We start from the raw sequence: 19420 nt of genomic DNA, 5'->3' as shown, positions 1-19420 counted from the left end.
CTAGTTCTTTGAGAAGATTGATAAAATTGATAAATCTCTAGCTGGACTGATCATGGGGGGAAAATGAGAAGACACAAATTCCAATACCAGGCATGAGAGAAGTGACATCACTTACAAATTCTACAGATATTAAAAGAATAAAGAAATATTATGAACAGCTTTATGCCAATAAATTCAACAATTCAGATGAAATGGACAAATTCCTTGAAAGACACAAACTACCAAGGCTCACTCAAGAAGAAATAGATAACCTGAATAGCCCTATATTGATTAAAGAAATTAAATCTGTAGTTTAAAATTTTCCCACAAAAAAACCCTCCAGGCCCAGATGGCTTCACTAGTGAATTCTATCAAATAATCAATGAAGAAATAAAACCAATTCTACATAAATTCTTCCAGATAACTTAAGAGAAGGAAATACTTCCCAATTTATTATTTGAGGTTAGTATTGTCTGGTTACAAGAACAAAGACATACAAGAAAACTACTGACCAATTGCATCATTACAATACATGCAAAAATTCTGGACAAGATTTTAGCAAATCTAATCCAATACATCAAGACCATATAGACTTTATTCCAGGAATGCAGAGTTGGTTTGAAAATCTATCAATGTGTAATTCATCACATTAACAAACTAAAAGACCATATGATCATCTCAATGGACACAAAAGAGAATTTGACAAAATACAATATCCACATAAAAATTCTCAGCAAGCTGTTACTAGAAGGGAACTTCCTAAAGATGGTTAAGGATATTTACGTAAAACCTATAGCCAATATCATTCTTACTAATGAAAGACTGAATGCTTTCCCCTAAGATCTGAAACAAGACAAGATCTCTCCTTTTACTACTTCTATTCAACATGGTACAGGACGTTTTGATCAGTGCAATCAGACAAGAAAAAGAAATAAGAGGAAAAAGTAAAATTTTCTTTATTCACATGCAACAAGATCATCTACATAGAAAATCTGATGGAATCTGCAAAAAAAAGTTGCTAGAACTAATAAGTTAGTTTATCAAGTTTTCAGGATTCAAAATCAAAATATAAAAATCATAATTTTATATAACAGCAATGAACAATTGGGAATTAAAACAAAAATACCATTTAGAACAGTATCAAAGATATGAAATACTTAGAGATAAACCTAGCAAAATACACAAAAAGACCTATACTTTGAAAAGTGCAAAACCTTGCTGAGAGAATTTTAAAAAGACCTAAATAAATGAACTTTCATGGGATGGAAGAACAAATTTGTTAAGATGTCAATGTTCCCCAGACTGAGTTCTAGATTCAATGTAATTCCAATGAAAATCTCAGCAGACTTTTTTATAGAAATTGATGATTACAAAGTTCATATGGAAATGCAAAAGACCCAGAATGAACAAAATTTTTTATAAAAAAAGAACAATGTTGGAGGATTTACACAGCCCAATTTAAAAACTTACTAGAAAGCTACAATTTAAACACAGTGTATTATTGGCATGATAGGTATATAGAACAAATGGGCAAAATTCAGAGTATGGTAGTAATCCCTTATATTTATGGTGAATTCATTTTTAACAAAGGTGTCAAGGCAATTAAATAAGGAAAGGATGGTCTTTTCAATAAATAGTGCTGGGACAACTGGATATTCACTTGCAAAAATGATGAATTTAGACACTTACTTCACACCATATACAAAAATCAATTCAAAATGGATCATATACCTAAATGTAAAACCCAAAACTATAAAACTTCTAGAGGAAAAATAGAATAAAAATCTTTGTGATCTTAGCTTAGGCAAAGATTTCTTAGATATAACATGAAAAGCATAATCCATACAAGAATCCACTGATGCATCAGAATTCACTAAAATTTAAAACTTCTGCTCTTCAAAAGATGGTGTCAAAGAAATGAAAAGGCAGGCCACGGACTGGAAGAAAATATTCGCTAAGTATATATCTGATAAATGACTTATATCTAGAACATATAAAGGACTCTCAAAACTTAAGAAAACCAACAATCCCTTAAAAATGTGCAGAAAATTAGACTAGAATGTTTCACTGAAGAAGAAAACAGGATAGCAAACAAGCACATGGAAATTAATCTCATTAGTCAATAGGGCAATGCAATTAAAGCCACAATTAGATACCACAATACATCTATTAGAATAGCTAAAATTAGAAAGCTGACCATACCAAATGCTGCTGGGGATGTGAAGGAAGTGGAACTCTCATACACTGCTGGTGGGAGTGTAAAATGGTACAACCACTTTGGAAAACAGTTTGGCAGTCAATTAAAAAGTAAAACATATACCTATCTTATGACTCAGCTATTTGACTCCTCGATATTTACCCAGGAGGATAAAAAGTATATGTCCATATAATGACTGTAAATAAATATGTATAGCAATACCCCAAAGTGAATAATACCCACACTGGAAACAACCTAAATGCTGGCCAATAGATGAATTTATAAACAAACTGGGGTACGCAGATTCAATGGAATACCATTGAGCAATCAAAATAAATGAACTATTGAAACACAGACCAACATGGCTAAATCTCAAAATAATAGTACTATCAAAGAAGCCAGACAAAAAAGAGTACATACTGTGTGATTTCATTTATATAAATTTTCCAAAAATGCAAACTAATCTATAGTGACAAAAAGCAAGTCAGTTCTTGCCTATGGACATGGGTAAATATTGGGGGTGGGGCAGAGATATTACAAAAGGATACAGGATACTTTTAGGTATACTTCTGCACAAATGGTAGCAATGTGTTTCTCTTGGGAGGATGTGAGTATAAGAAAACTAGCTTTTTGAAAATATTGAAAAACAGTTTATAATCTGATTTTAAAAAATATAATTCATGTATTTTGTACACTCTAAGCAAAAAAAAAAATGTAATTGAAACTCTCTAGTCATTTTATGGTAATATATTACCATGTAACCGACATAGTATCTGGTTAAATAATGTTTAGCTGGCTTCGAGTTTTATGTGTAAAAAAAATGAAAGCACAAAATTTCTATGAGAAAACAGAAGTTAAAATTTAAATAATCTTGGAGTTGAGGAAAGCCTTTCTTTTTCTTTTTTTTTTTTTTAATTTAGATAGCTGTAGAAGATGAATGGAAAGCCTTTCTAAGATGACATGAAGGCAGAAACAATAAGGGACTTCAGGACAGGGAAAAGTTACCACAGACAATGGGGAAAGTACTGCCACATATTGTTTATGGCAAAGACAAGGGCTGAAAGCATTTTGGAAAGCAATCTATTATAATAAAAACTGCTGAAAGTAAAAATGTAATATCCGTTGACCCATTATTCCATACCTGTAAATCTGTCCCACTAAAATATAAGTACCAATATAACAGGACATACATATATGGTATTTATTTGTACCTTTACTCTTAGGGGGTAACTGCACAGTAATTTGCAGAACATACATTAACAAGAATGAAGGCAGGGTAAGGTGGCTCATGCCTGTGATCCTAGCACTTGGGGAGGTCAGGAGGGAGCATTGCTTGAGGCTAGGAGTTCAAGATGTGGGGGGCATGACGGGGTGGGGGCCGAGCAACACTGCCAGAGTGTCTCTGCAAAAAAGACAGATTCTAGAAGAAATTAGAAGAAAGAAGCAAGCAGACAAGGATATATCGGATGAGGGTGGGAAGGAAGGGTACCTGAGACCACGGGACACTCCATGAGAGGAGGTGGTGGAGGAGAACTGGAAACAGAGACCTCCCGAGTAGCCTAGAGAACAGTGGCAAGGGTAGGTGGTGTGGTTAACTTCCCCTTCCCTTGCATCTGAGACTGCTGGTGGCTCCTCAGAGATTGGAGAGACCTGTGGACACAAGCCCAGAGACAACCACCACCAGTGGGTGGTAAGCCTGTAGTGGATGCGGCACCAGGCTCCCAACTCCCTCCGGGCACAAACCTGTGCACAGACCTGAGCCGTGTGGCAGGTGCCATATTGCTTCAGTCTCCCCTCCCCGACATTATCCCTGGCTGCGAAGAGAAACAAAACAGCCACTAGCCGAAGGCATCTCCAGGGAATAGGACCTTCCATTTTGGGGCCCTACAGCTGACGGAGGGGTACTCAGATAGTGAGCTACCTACTCGCCAGCCCTCCCAGGTGCTGCTGGTCTGGTGATTCCAGAATAGGGCAGACCATGACGCGGAGAGACATTGACCCAGCTTGGGCTCCCTGCGGGTGAATTGGGACTGGCACTCCTCTCCCTGGTGGGGTTAGGGATTGAACTCCGGGGCCCAGAGGTCAGACCAGATCCCGTGTACCCAGGTCTCGCATTGCCCAGGGCACAGAAGGGATATTCGTGAACAACCTACTGAGGTGTGTGTGCCTTCGGGGGCAAATCAGCGTCCTTGAGGGCAACCCTCCTTCCAAGGGGAGGCCGTGTGCCCAGCACAGGTGGCGATCCAGCGCAGGGAACCTCACGGCCGACATCACAGCCAGGCGAGGCCTGGTGGTGTGAGGTCTGGCCTGCTGGCACAGGCCCAGGAGTAGCCTCGGAGTTGGGAGGGTGGAAAGGAGTGAGGCCTGCTGCAGATTGTGGGTCTCAGACGGCCCCACCCCACACGTAGACTTTCTGACTGAGTGAGGCCATCCCAGCCTCTCCCTGACAGCTTTTCCCGGAAGCAGAGAACAGAACTTTGACCCCTGCTAATAGCATTTGTGGTACCTGAGGGCAGGCTTACCCAACCCAGCTCTGCCCAGACTCACTCCCAGACGAGAGGGAGAAAAGTACACACCTGGAAGTCCCAGGGCCCCACCCACCACCTGAGGCACTAAAGTGCCTCTCCAGAGGAACAAGAGCTGGATACAAGACCCCAAAACAACAGTGTAGCCTGCTCCTCCGAGCAAGCGCCACCTACTGACAGGGAGGACATTCTGCACACCCTTTTCACAGCACCTACAGACTCATCATACAGGGTGTAGTCGAATCTCACCCACAGACAACACCTACCGGCTCAGTGACTAAACAGGGCATGTCATTATCCAAATGAAAACCTAAAGGCGAGAAGCAACAACTGATCCAGATGGGAAGAAATCAGTGAAAGAACTCTGTAAATATGAGGAACCAAATGGAAAGCACAACCCCAAAGAGGAGCACAAGCCCCTTAGAAATGGACACCAACCAAAATCAGACCACTAAAATGAAAGAACAGGAATTTCAAATGTGGATAGTAAGAAAATTCAACGACTTGCAAGAACAACTGGATAACCAACACGAAGAAAACACAAAAGGATTCCAGGACCTGAAACAAAAATTCACTAAAGAAAATCAAACAATGAAGAAAAATCTAACCAAACTCCTGAAAATGAAGAATCAATTCAAGGAACTACAAAACACAGTGGAAAGCCTCAAGAACTGGGTAGATCAAACAGAAGAAAGAATCTCAGAGATTGAAGATAACACCTTCCAATTAAATGAATCAGTCACAGAGATAGAGCAGAGAAACAACAGAAAAGAGCAAAGCCTACAAGAGATGTGGGATTATGTGAAGAAACCTAACGTGAGGGTCACAGGGTTACCCAAAGGGGAAGAAGAAAACACTCAAGGGTTGGACAAGCTATTTGAAGATATAATAGAGGAAAATTTCCCAGGCCTTGCTAAAAATCTCCAGATACAAGTTCAAGAAGCTCAAAGGACCCCTGGGAGAGTCAATGTAAACAGGAAGACATCACGACATGCAGTCATCAGACTGACCAAAATATCAACTGAGAGGCCCTTCTAAGAGCTGTAAGACAAAAGAAGCAAGTAACATACAAAAGAAAGCCACTGCGAATAGTGCCAGATTTCTCTACTGAAACTTTACAAGCAAGGAGAGACTGGGGCCCCATTCTTACTCTTCCAAAACAGAATAATGCCCAGCCTAGAATCTTATTTTCTGCAAAACTAAGTTTTGCATATGAAGGAGAGATCCAGACATTCTCAGATAAGCAAAGACTAAGGGAATGCACCAAGACAAGACCAGTCCTTCAAGAAGTACTCAAAACAGTGTTACCCACGGATCAGCACAACAAACACTCATGAATGTAAATCTACTCAAAAGCTAAAGATCAAAGCCCAGATACCACAATGGCTCAAGAGAGAAAACAAAGCAACAAAGTTCAACCGAACATAATGAACAGAAATCTGCCCCACCTATCAGTTATCTCAATAAATGTGAAGGCTTGAACTCCCCACTCAAGAGACATACACTGGCCGAATGAATAAAAAAACACAAGCCAAGTATCTGCTACCTTCAGGAAACACATCTAACCTGCAAGGATGCAGTTAGACTAAAGGTAAAGGGGTGCAGAACAATATTTCAAGCAAATGGAAGCGTGGAGTGGTGGTGCTGATTACAGATAACTTAGGTTTTAAATCAACAAAAGTAATAAAAGACAAAGAAGGTCACTATATAATGGTGAAGGGTACAGTTCAACAAGAAGGCATAACAATTCTAAATATATATGCACCCAACCTTGGTGCACTCAGATTTTTAAAGCAAACTCTACTTGATTTAAACGAATGGATAAAAACAACACCATAATAGTTGGAGACCTTAACACCCCACTGACAACACAGGACAGATCCTCCAAATAGAAAATCAACAAAGAAATAATGGACTTAAATAGAACTCTAGAACAAATGGGCCTGACTGACATTTACAGGACATTCTACCCCAAAACCACTGAATATACGTTCTTCTCATCAGCTCATTGGTCATTCTCTAAGGTTGACCATATCCTAGGACACAAAGCATGTCTCAAACAATTTTAAAAAATAGAAATTATACAATGTATCTTTTCAGACCACAATGGAATAAATATAGGATTCAACCCTAGCAGGAACTCTCATTTCTACACAGAGTCATGGAAACTAAACAACCTTCTGCTGAATGACCACTTCATAAATGAGGAAATCAAGATGGAAATCAAAAGATTCTTTGAGCTAAATGACAAAGGAGACACAAGTTACCAAAACCTGTGGGACACAGCTAAAGCAGTCCTGAGAGGAAAGTTTATTTCCATAAATGCCTATATGCAAAAGTCATAAAGAGCACAAATAGACAACCTAATAAATCGTCTCAAAGAGCTGGAAAAAGAAGAACAGACCAACCCCAAACACAGCAGAAGAAGTGAAATCATTAAGATCAAATCAGAACTAAACAAAATTGACAACAGGGAAACCATGCAGAAGATTAATAAGACAAACGTTGGTTCTTTGTAAAATAAACAAAATTGACACACCATTGGCTAGACTAAGGAAAAGCAGAAAAGAAAAGTCTCTAATAAGCTCCATCAGGAACAATAAAGGAGAAATTACAACTGATGCCCCGGAGATACAAGGTATAATTTATGAATACTACAAAAACCTCTATGCACACAAACTGGAAAATGTGGAGGAAATGGACAATTTCTTAGAAACACACAGCCTCCCTAGGCTCAACCTGGAAGAAATAGAATTCCTGAACAGACCAAATCAAGTATTGAAATAGAACAGCAATAAGAAACCTTCCTAAAAAGAAAAGTCCTGGACCAGATGGTTTCACACCTGAATTTTACCACACCTACAAAGAACTGGTGCCTATCCTGCAGAAATTATTCCACAACATCGAGAAGGATGGAATCCTCCCCAACACATTTTATGACGCGAACATAACCCCCATACCAAAAGTATGAAAGGATGCAACAAAAAAAAGAAAACTGCAGACCAATATCCCTTATGAATAGAGATGTAAAAATTCTCAACAAAATCCTAGCCAATCGGATCCAGGTGCTTGTCAAGAAAATAATTCATCACAACCAAGTGGGTTTCATCCCAGGGATGCAGGGATGGTTCAACATACGCGAATCTATAAATGTAATTCACCATATAAACAGAAGCAAAAACAAAGACCATATGATCCTCTCAATAGACGCAGAAAAAACATCTGACAAAATTCAACACCCTCGTATTATAAGAACGCTCAACAAAATAGGCATAGATGGGGCTTACCTAAAAATGATACAAGCCATATATGACAAACCCACAGCCAATATCATACTGAATGGGGAAAAACAGAAAGCATTCCCACTTAGAACTGGAACAAGACAAGGTTGCCCACTATCTCCACTTCTATTCAACAGAGTGCTGGAAGTCCTTGCTACAGCAATCAGACAAGAGAGTGGAATTACGGGCATCCAAATGGGAGCAGAAGAGATCAAACTGTCACTCTTTACTGAAGACATGATATTATACCTAGAAAACCCCAAGGATTCAACCAAGCGACTCCCTGAACTGATAAATGAAATTGGTAAAGTCTCAGGATACAAAATCAAGGCACAGAAATCAGAGGCATTCATATACGCCAACAACAGTACAAGTGAGAACCAAATCCAAAACTCCATTTCTTTTAAAATAGCAACAATGAAAATAAATTATCTTGGAATATATTTAACTAAGGAGGTAAAAGACCTCTACAGGGAGAACTATGAAACACTGAAGAAGGAAACAGCAGAGGACGTAAACAGATGGAAGAATATACCATGCTCATGGGTCAGCAGAATCGACATTGTTAAAATGTCTATACTATCCAAAGTGACCTACAGAGTCAACCCAATCCCTATCAAAATACCATCATCATTTTTCATAGATATAGAAAAAATAGTTTTATGCTTCGTATCCAGAGAAAACCCCGTATAGCAAAATCAATCCTAGGCAATAAAAACAAAATAGGAGGTATCAATTTATTAGACTTCAAACTATACTACAGGCTATAGTAATTAAAATAGCTTGTGATTGGCACAAGAACAGGGTCTTTGACCCATGGAACAGAGCAGAGAACCCAGATATAAAACCATTCTCATATAGCCAACTAACCTTCCACAAAGCAGACAAAAACACTGGGGGAAAGAATCCTTATTAAATAAATGGTTCTGGGAAAACTGGATAGCCACATGTAGAAGACTGAAACAGGACTCATACCTTTCACCTCTCACAAAAATCAACTCATGCTTGGTAACAGACTTGAACCTTAGGTGTGAAACTATTAGAATTCTAGAGGAAAATATTGGAAATACTCTTGTAGACATTGGCCTGGGCAAAGAATTTTTGAAGACCCCAAAGGCAATCACAGCAGCAACAAAAATAAACAAATGGGACCTGATCAAATTAAAAAGCTTCTGCACAGCCAAAGAAACTGACAAGAGAGCAAACAGACAACCCACAGAATGGGAGAAAATGTTTGCAAGCTACACATCCAATAAAGGGCTGATAACTAGAATCTATATAGAACTCAAGAAAATCAGCAAGGAAAACTCAAACAACCCTATCAAAAAATGGGCAAAGGACATGAACAGAAACTTCTCAAAAGAAGACAGAATAATGGCCAAAAAACATATGAAAAAATGTTCACCATCTCTAATCATCAGGGAAATGCAAATCAAAACCACAATGAGATATCACTTATCTCCAGTGAGAATGGCCTTTATCAAAAAGTACCCAAACCATAAATTCTGGCATGGATGCAGAGAGATAGGAACACTCCTACACTGCTGGTGGGACTGCAAACTAGTTCAACCTCTGTGGAAATCAATATGGAGATACCTCAAAACGATATAAGTAGATCTACCATTTGATTCAGCAATTCTACTACTGGGCATCTACCCAAAAGATCAAATGACACTCTACAAATGGGACTCCAGCACTCGAATGTTTATAGTAGCACAGTTCACAGTCGCAAAGGTGTGGAAACAACCTAGGTGCCCATCAATCCATGAGTGGATTAATAAAATGTGGTATATGTATACCATGGAGTACTATTCAGCTTTAAGAAACAATGGTGATATAGCACCTCTTGTATTTTCCTGGGTAGAGCTGGAACCCTTTCTACTAAGTGAAGTATCTCAAGAATGGAAAAACAAGCACCACATGTACTCACCAGCAAATTGGTATTAACGGATCAACACCTAAGTGGACATATAGGAATAATATTTATCGGGTGTCGGGTGAGTGGGAGCGGGGAGGATGGGATTGGTATATACAAACATAATGAGTGGGATGTGCAACATCTGAGGATGGTCACACTTGAAGCTCTGACTCAAGGGGGCATGGGCAATATAAATAACATTAACAGTTGTACCCCCATAATATGCTGAAATAGAAAAAAATAAAAATAAAAAAAAAGATCAGCCTGGGCAACAAAGCAATAGACTGTTTTTACAAAGTATAAAAAAAAATTAGCCAGACATGGTAGCGCATGGCTGTAGTCCTATCTGAGGGAGGCTGAGCCAGGAGGATCACTTTGAGCCCAGGAGTTCAAGGTTGCAGTGAGCTACGATCATGGCATTGCACTCTAGCCCAGATGATAGAGTGAGATTCTTTCAAAATTAAACAAAATAAATACAACAAAAGAAGAATTAAATGGGACTCTGTCAGATGACATATGGGGACTTCTACAAGCTATTCCTCAAAGAGAAAAGCAAGAAGCAGAAAAAAAAAATTCTAATTTTGTAAAATAAATAACAACAAAGTCATTACATGTCTCCGTGTATATATGTATACATATGTATGAGTGGGTTTGTATAAGATTTTATCATAGCTCTGCAGGAAAATATGGATATGCACACTGTAGTTTGCTGTCATGGCCTAGCATGAGCATTGGGCAGGAGTGAGATATGTGGGTGAGGGGAGGGAGTGTTTACAATAAAAACAATATATATAATGTGATCCCATTTATGTAAATATGTGTGTGTGTGTGCGCACAAAGAAATAAATTAAAGATGGCCACCAAAATGTTAATGATGGTTATTGCATGGCTATCGAGTTTTGTGTGGCCTTTACTTTGTTATTTATATTTTTATATATTATTTGAATTCTTTAGAATTATATATTATTTGTATAATAAAAAAGCCACTTTAAGTATGACAAACAAGAATATATATTTTAAAAATTAAAGGGCATTGAGAGGTGGGCACAGTGGCTCACACCTGTAATCCCACCTACTTGGGAGGCTGAGGCAGGAGGATTGCTTCAGGCTAGGAGTTCTATACCAGCCTAGGCAATATAGTGAGACCCCCTTCTCTAAAAAAAGTTTTAATAGATCAGCCAGAGGTGGTGGTGTGTGCCTTAGTCATGGCTACCTCAGCCTCAGGGAGGCTGAGGCAGAAGGATCATTTGAGGCCAGTAGTTTGAGGCTACAGGTAGGTGTGATGATGCCACTGTACTTCAGCCTGGGTAATTAACGGACAAAGGAAAACTGGAGAAAAATAATTCAACATTTTATAAAAGGTTAATCTTTATTATGTAAAGAGCTTTTCCATATCAATCAGAAAAAATAAACATCCTCCAGAAAAATGGGCAAATGCCATAAACAGGCAATTCACAGAAGAATTGTTTTATGTAGTCAACCTCACAAAAATTTTTAAAGGAATAGAAATTTAAAAAATGAGTAAGTAACCAAAATGAAAATTCCTTGTGTTAGCAAGGATGAGGAGACCAAGCATTTCACATACTGTGTGATGGGAATATAATATTTTTGTTAGGAAGGATAATTTGGCATTGTAATTGAAAGCCTATATATATATTTTTGACGTAGAAATTCCATCAAAAAATGTACCAGAACTATACATACAAGTATGTTTACAGCATCTCTGTATAAAATAATTAAAACTGGACTGGGCATGGTGGCTCATGCTTGTTATCCCAGCCCTCTGGGAGGCCAAGGTGGGATGATTGCTTGAGGCCAGGAGTTCAAGATCAGCCTGGGCAACATAGCAAGACTCTGTCTCTACAAACAATAATTAATGAAACAAAATTAGCCAGATGTGGGTGGTAGTGGGTACCTGTTAGTCCCAGCTACTTGGGAGGCTGTGATAGGAGGATCACTTGAGCACAGGAGTTTGAGGCTGCAGTGAGCTATGATGACACAACTCCAGCCTGGGCAACAGACTTTAAACAAAAACAAATAAAATATTAAAAGTGAAAACAATATAAATGACCATCAACAGGAAAAGCTATTAAGTGGAACACAACGCAGCTGTTAAAATGATGATGTAGTCTTCCAGTTAAAGGTGGTGACTGAATGCACACATTATGTTACATCTACTCTTTCAAAAAGTTAATCGAAACAACAGAAAAATAAGTAAAACTAGAGCACCACTGAAAACCTGGGAGGACTGCTGCCTGCATACTGGGCCATTAGAATTTTTGAAAGAGGATAAAGCACAGCAAGTGATTAACTAGAAAAACAACGGAAAGCAGGAACTTACAAGTCCATTTAGGCAAAAGCAAGGACCTCCATAAAATGTGAGTGTTCCCCGCAAAATTACTAAATAACCTCTAGATAAGAAGCAGCATGAACTAAGAGAAAGCCTACAGCAGATGTGGTTGATTGAGAAATTAACCCAAGGTCAGTGTGAGGGCAGCACTTGCTTTCAGAGATTGGGTTAGTATTGGTATTGGTATTAGCATTAGTCTTACTATTAGTTATTAGCCAGATAACCCCCGAAGAGCTCTCTAGAGTGGGTACAAGGCCCAAGAGACAATGGTGACCCAGAGCTGCCTGAAGGCACCCATGAGGGCACACCCCTGTGTAAATGCGCATAGTCCTAACCCAGTTCCCCTCCTCATGGTCACCCAAGGCAGGCCCAGTAAGTGCCTCTTCTGCCTGTGTGCACTGGATGCACTATATATGCAAATGCCCAGATGAAGACCTGACTATCCACGGAGGGAACTCATGGGACAGACAGAAATGTTACCAAAGGGAGGGAAAGACTCACCTTTCCTTATTCCATAAACTCCCACATACTTGTATTTCTTTACCATGAACATATATTCTTATTTATATACATAATATAATGTATATTTAAATAACTCACATATTTAATTCCTAGATTTAAATATAGATTCAGATCAATATTTATTGATGTATAACTATAACAAGAGATGTTAAAATAAAAAAGCATAATATAAAATAGCATGGCTTTATTTTTGTAGAAAAAATTATATTTTATAAATACATATGGTTAGCAAAAAGTATGGAAAGAAAAACACCAAGATGTTAACCATAGTTAATTCTGCACAGTGGAATAACAGATGACTTTTAGCCTAGCTCACACCAACCTCAAACTCCTGGGCTCAAGTGATCCTGCCTCAGCCTCCCAAGTAGCTGGGACTACACGCACGAGCCACCATGCCTGGATAATTTTCTTTTTCTATTTTTAGTTGGCAGGCTAATTTTTTTTTTCTATTTTTAGTAGAGACAGTGGTCTCACTCTTGCTCAGGCTGGTTTTGAACTCCTGACCTCAAGCAATTCTCCCGTCTCAGTCTCCCAGAGTGCTAGGATTACAGGTGTGAGCCACCATGCTCAGCACAAATAGTCTTCAACAATAACCAAAAAATGGAGTTGGTCATCACAGCACCAGATATTTCAACATATTTCTGGAAATCAGAAGGCAGCTGTCTAGTACAAATATAAAAAGGAATACAGGGGGACAGTAGTGGGTCTCTTCTGCCCTCAACACCAGAGTGCGTAGATTTCAGGGTGTAAAGAATCCCATCTCACTTACACGGCCCTTCGTAAGGAGAGGAACCTGTCTTGTTCCCCTGTTGTGTTCCCACAACAGGAGGTGCTTAATAAAAGTTCGTGAAATGAATAAGCAGAATAAGACACACTTTATCAGTATGAGGTCTGCTCTTGGAAACAGCGCACAAACCCATGTTTAGGCAAAACTTCAATAGTGAGGCATGGAAATTGGTATTTAACAAAAACAGTTGTTTAAACAACTTACAGGATGCTTGGCTGAAAGTCTTCCAGTCACAGTTCCAGTTTGATTCCATGTAGAGGAGATGGAGCCCTTTATCAGTTAAGAAGAATCAGGTTAGACTCAAGCAATGCTGTGTGAAGTCAAGAACATGGCAGACCCTTCGCCTACAACACAGAACACTCGCTGCCCCTCAACTCCCAACCCTGAAATGTCCTTGGGGCCACAAAATTCCTGATATGTGATCAGGGAGGCACAAAGAAGGAAGTTTCCCTCTAACCCACATAAGAGCTGCACTAGGACACATAGGTCTTCATGTCATTCAGAAGTGCACAGGGAGAGGACGGCCATTGTGTTATGGGGGACTTGGCATGGACTCAAGGTGGGGCTGTATGTCACAGACAGGTTCTATCATGTGCTATGTGGCCTCAGCAAGTCACATAATCTCTGGCTGCAGTCTACTCATGTATGAACTAAAACAGTAACATCTACCTCAAATTATTCCAGAAAAGAGATGCAATAATAGATGTGAAAATAGGAGGTCAGCTACAGAGCTTCCACGTATATAGAAGATTTTAAAGTATAAAGTCAACCTATGCTGTAAGAAGGCCTGAATAATAACAAAATCATGATTTATAGTTTTAAGAATATTAGTTTATTTCATAATTTACTACAATTATACAAGTTCTAAATGTGTCTGAACTTATGCATAAACCACATTCCTAATCACAGTATCTTTTTCAAACTTCAGTTACCTTTTTCATGCAAGCCAGTAATCCATCTACATAGGTTGACTTGATCTTGTGGACCTAAATTACAGACACAAGAACAATCATTTTCTTTGTTGAAGTGGTTAAGTACGAACAAACGTCAGAGCAGTGTTTCATGGAGTGCTGGGCGTGGGCTGCTGATGCTACCTCAGACGACTCTGGAGGCCCCAAAATGACCTTAGGTGTATCAGGATTACATAACACTGACCCACAGAGAAAGAGTTCACCCAACGATTTAAAAATAAATGTATTATTCTGGAATAATTCTAGATTTACATAAAAGTTGCAAAAATACATAGATAAGTAGATGCCCTGTGCTGGTCCTGTTTTAGTTCTCCCTCAATCCTTACATTGCTTCTGGGAGAAAGGGCTGGTTTGGTGTGTCCCCTCACCACTGCCAGGCCCTCACAAAGACAGCAGGCCACAGGCAGTAAGTAACAGTACCTGTAGTATGGGTGGTGGCAAAGTTATGAACATGGTTCACATACTATAGAGAACTTCTGAAGTACATGGCAGGTGTACAAACAGAGAAAAGGTGAGTAGCTTGAAGAGGAATCAGTGCAAATCATTAAATCCCTGGTAAAGGTTAATGCAAGATGACAAAACATTGCTGCAGAACAATCTCGCCAGGCCTAGAAGCCAGGGGAAGTGGGGTGGCTTTTGTGGGAGGCCTTGTGTTTAGAAACACAGAACTGATGGACATCTCATTCACACTGAAGTCACACAATGACACTGGATATTTCCATCCAAATTTCATTAATCTTCTTCCATTTATGACTTCTTGGATTCACAATGCTGAGCAGGGCTGATTGCATACTCGAGTGAAATCATGTCAGGGAGCAAATAAACAGTGCTAACACAAGTTCAACTTGACAAACTATATTCCCTTGCGAACACTGTTAGGGTGACTTCAGCCCTTATGGATTTCTGTTAAGAGACAGGGCCATGTGGTTCCCTTCATCACCAGCTAACTTACCAAAAAAATTAACTTACCTGCCTGTATTCCAAAATTATCTTGGGTAATGGGTGAAGGTCTTGCAAAGCATTTAACTAAAAAATGAAAATATCACCAATGTAATTCCTTCGTTTTAACTTTTTTTTTTTTTTTTTGAGACAGAGTCTCGCTCTGTTGCCCAGGCTAGAGTGCCGTGTCATCAGCCTGGCTCACAGCAACCTCAAACTCTTATGGTCAAGCAATCCTTCTGCCTGAGTCTCCTGAGTAGCTGGGACTACAGGCATGTGCCACCATGCTTGGCTAACTTTTTTTCTATATATTTTTAGTTGGCCAATTAATTTCTTTCTATTTTTAATAGAGACAGGGGGTCTCGCTCTTGCTCAGGCTGCTTTCGAACTCCTGACCTTGAGGGATCCTCCTGCCTCGGCCTCCCAAAGTGATAGGATTACAGGCGTGAGATACCAAGCCGGCCTATTTTAACATTTTAAACACTTATTTTCAGCTGGAGAAAATCCTAGGAATAAATGGTCTAATTGAGCTATTTTCCAAAACAAAGATTTATAATAAACTCAGTTTATCATGTGTTTTAATCTAACCCCTTACAAAAATCATTCTGTTGTCCTTATGGGAGCTAAAAGCACTTCACATAAACTTGGAAATAAAATCCCCCTGAGATTTAAATTACTGAAATTTAAATCCAGGATATGTAAAATGCCACATAGGGGAGTAAGCTACAAAGATGCCTACAAACATGTAACTCAATAGTTGAGGAACACCCACAGCTGAATCACAGTTACCTGGGCATAATCTCAGAGAGGTATGAGGTTTTTGGTTGTTTTGTTTTTTTTTCTTTCTTAGAGATAGGATCTTGCTCTGTTGCCCAGGCTGGAGTACAGTGGCATGATCATAGCTCACTTCAGCCTTGAACTCCTGGGCTCAAGTGATCCTCCCACTTCAGCCTCCCAAGTGTTAATAGCTGGGACTACAGGCACACACCACCATGCCTGGCTAATTTTTAAAAATATTTTTTTGTAGAGACAGGGTCATGCTATGTTGCCCAGGCTGGTCTCTAACTCCTTGCCTCAGGGGATCCTGCCTCAGCCTCCCAAAGTGCATGAGCCACTGTGCCTGGCCATGAGTTTTTAAATTAACTTTAAAAATCAAAATACAACATATGTACAGGAAAGTGCAGGATAAGAACACAGTTTGTTGAATTATGACAAACTGAACACACTTGTGTAATTGCCACCCACATCAAGAAATGGAACATTGCAGTTTGCCCAGTAGGTACCTACTGCTTCCTCAGAGCTAACTACCACTCTGACCTCTACCACCGAAGGCTACTTTTTCCTGCTTTTGGACTTTATATCAATGGAACAGGACAGGTATTCTGGTATGGCTACTTTTGTTCAATATTATGATTTTAAGGTCCATCTATGTTTTATAAAGCAGTATTTCATTTATTTGTACTTCTGTATAATATTCAACTGAATGAATATGGGACAATTATTTACCCATTACACCCTTGATGGATACCTGGGTTTTCTTCCACTTTGAGGGTATTATGAATAATGCTGCTATGAACATTCTGGTACATAGTTTTAGTTAACATATTTCCAGAATTTTTCTGAATATATACATGAAGAGGTGTGAAATTGCTGGGTCAATTTTAGCAGAGATGCTGCCAGTTCTAAACATACCTGTTTATACCCATCAGCAAAGCATGACAGTTCTAGTTGATCCAAATCTTTGTCATGTTATCATTGGTCTTAATTTTAGCTATTCTGATAAAAGAGAAGTGATATCTCACTCAAGTTTTAATTTATATTTCCTCAATGATGAATAAAGTTGGACACTATCCATATTTATTTACTATTGTATATGTTCTTAAACCCTATTCATATCTTTTGCTTATTTGAAAAACTGGTTTGTATGTCTTTTTCTTCTTGATGTAGTAATTTTTTTATTCTGGACAGGGTTTTCTTGGTCACTTATATTTACCAGAAATATATTCTCCCCTTCTGTGGCTTGCTTTTTCTCGTTTAATGGTGTCTTTTCATGGAGAATCTTAATTTTACTGTTAACCAATTTATCAATCTTTTCCCATATGGTTGATGCATTTTGTATCCTGTTTACAAATGTTTACTTACCTCAAGGTCTTGGGGATACTCTCTTATGATACATTCTCCAGTCTTTACTGTTTGGTTTTTATATTTAGATGTACAATTCACTTGGCTTTACGTTGTGTACAGTGTGAAAAGGGGATCAAGCCACACTGGCCCAGTGCTACTTAGATAACAGTCTTCTTCAGCGCTTCACAGCACTGCCCTGTCAGAAACCATGGGTTTCACATATACTTGTGGAGGTCTCTTTGTGGATTTTCTATCTTGATCCACTAGTCTATTTGTTCATCCTTGACTCAACACCAAATGGTATTGCTTAAGTAATTTCTAGTAATTCCTATTGCTTTATAATTAATCTTGATATCCAACAGACTAAACTCTCAAACAGTACTTTTTTTCTTCCCAAGATTATCTTGGCTTCTCTTAATTTTTTGCATTTCAATATAAATCTGGGGATCAGTTTATCAATTTCTACAAAAAAACTCCTGCCAGGGTTTTAATTTGGATTATTTAAACTTGGGGGAGAACTGATTATACCATTTTAATGTTATAGTATAAACCACTAAATCTTATCACTCCCTATTTGAATAAAGACTGAGAACACAAGAGTCATGATCAACCATAAAATCATCAACGGGGAGGAATTTTGCTTCAGTACAATCCACATTTGCAGTTTGCTTGGTGGAGGTATCCAAAGGATGAAAACATACAAAAATACTTAGCCAAGAAAACCGCTCAAGATCATCTAACTCTCCTTATCTTCATACTTTACTTGCAAAATAACTTTCTAAACAACAGTCTAGCAGTATTTCTCGACTCAAGCAGCCTGAGAACACTTGGTAAGAATTAGGAGTTTGATCACACAAGGCTGGGGTCAGAGGCAGGGCACTGTCAACTGTGCAGCTCTGCACACTCACCCTGTGCTTGGTGCTGGCTCCTGACACCACATTCTTCTGACCTTCCTTCTCACTCTGTCCACTCCACAGTCTCTCACTGGCGCCTGATTTCTCTCTAACCTCTAAATGTCAGTTTCTCAGAGTTCAAATCTGTGTGTATCAACGCTGTCTACATATCAGAGTCAGCGGGGAAGGAGGCTTCAAAAAACAGGCCCAGGACTAGGCCACTCGGCTATTCTAACTTAGTGACCAACTGTGGGCCTGGACATCAGTGTGTTCCAAATCACCAGCCAGGGCAGAGGACCACTGTCCCAGGGAGACTTTAATAAAAATCAGCAGAAAGTTTCCAAGTGTGTATCTCCAGCCTAGGCCTTGTCCTGAGCTCCGTCCAGATCCAGCTGCCTATGTGACATGGCATGTCAACCTCTCATGTGCACTTCTGTCCTGATGCGTCAAAACTGAACATTGGAAACAACCCCTTCCTCCCCAGTAAATCATTCTTCTCCCAGCTTTCCCTGAGTGGTGGCCATATCTATTTGCCCAGGTGCATAACTCAGAGATTCAGAATTACCCCACGTCCTGACTTTTGCTCACACTCACATATTAGAAGGTCCTTTCTCTTCTAAAAATGCTCTGAAAATCCATCTGCTCCATCTTCACTGCTATCACCTGGACTCCTGTGAGAGTGTATTAATAAGTATTCTCTATTCTCCAACCAGCTACAAAAGTGATCTTTTAAAAAATATTTTCTCACTGCTAAATTTGACTGGCTTAAAAAAAAAAATTTAAATCCCAACATATCTAACATCCATTAGAATGGTGAAAATCCAGAAGTGTCTTCCATGAAACTTAGGAACAGGGAGGGGGTGGGGAGTGCACAGCAGGAGGTGAGTGGTGGGTGAGTGAGCGAAGCTTCATATGTATTTAGAGCCCCTCCTCT

At 39.2% G+C, this 19420-nt stretch overlaps 1 protein-coding gene across 1 annotated transcript in view; it reads right to left on the bottom strand.

Annotated features, from left to right (window-relative positions):
- The window catches only part of POLN (DNA polymerase nu), a 143859-nt gene that overhangs the window by 106925 nt on the left and 17514 nt on the right, over window positions 1-19420 (bottom strand). The window contains 3 exon segments of the mRNA XM_075993424.1: window positions 13764-13829; window positions 14492-14545; window positions 15500-15556. Coding sequence (XP_075849539.1) covers window positions 13764-13829; window positions 14492-14545; window positions 15500-15556 — 177 coding nt within the window.

Source organism: Microcebus murinus, chromosome 16 (assembly GCF_040939455.1).
Source record: "Microcebus murinus isolate Inina chromosome 16, M.murinus_Inina_mat1.0, whole genome shotgun sequence".
In the NCBI taxonomy this organism is placed as follows: Eukaryota; Metazoa; Chordata; class Mammalia; order Primates; family Cheirogaleidae; genus Microcebus; species Microcebus murinus.
The sequence above is the reverse complement of the archived record's forward strand: the minus strand, read 5'-3'. Positions and strand labels throughout refer to the sequence as shown.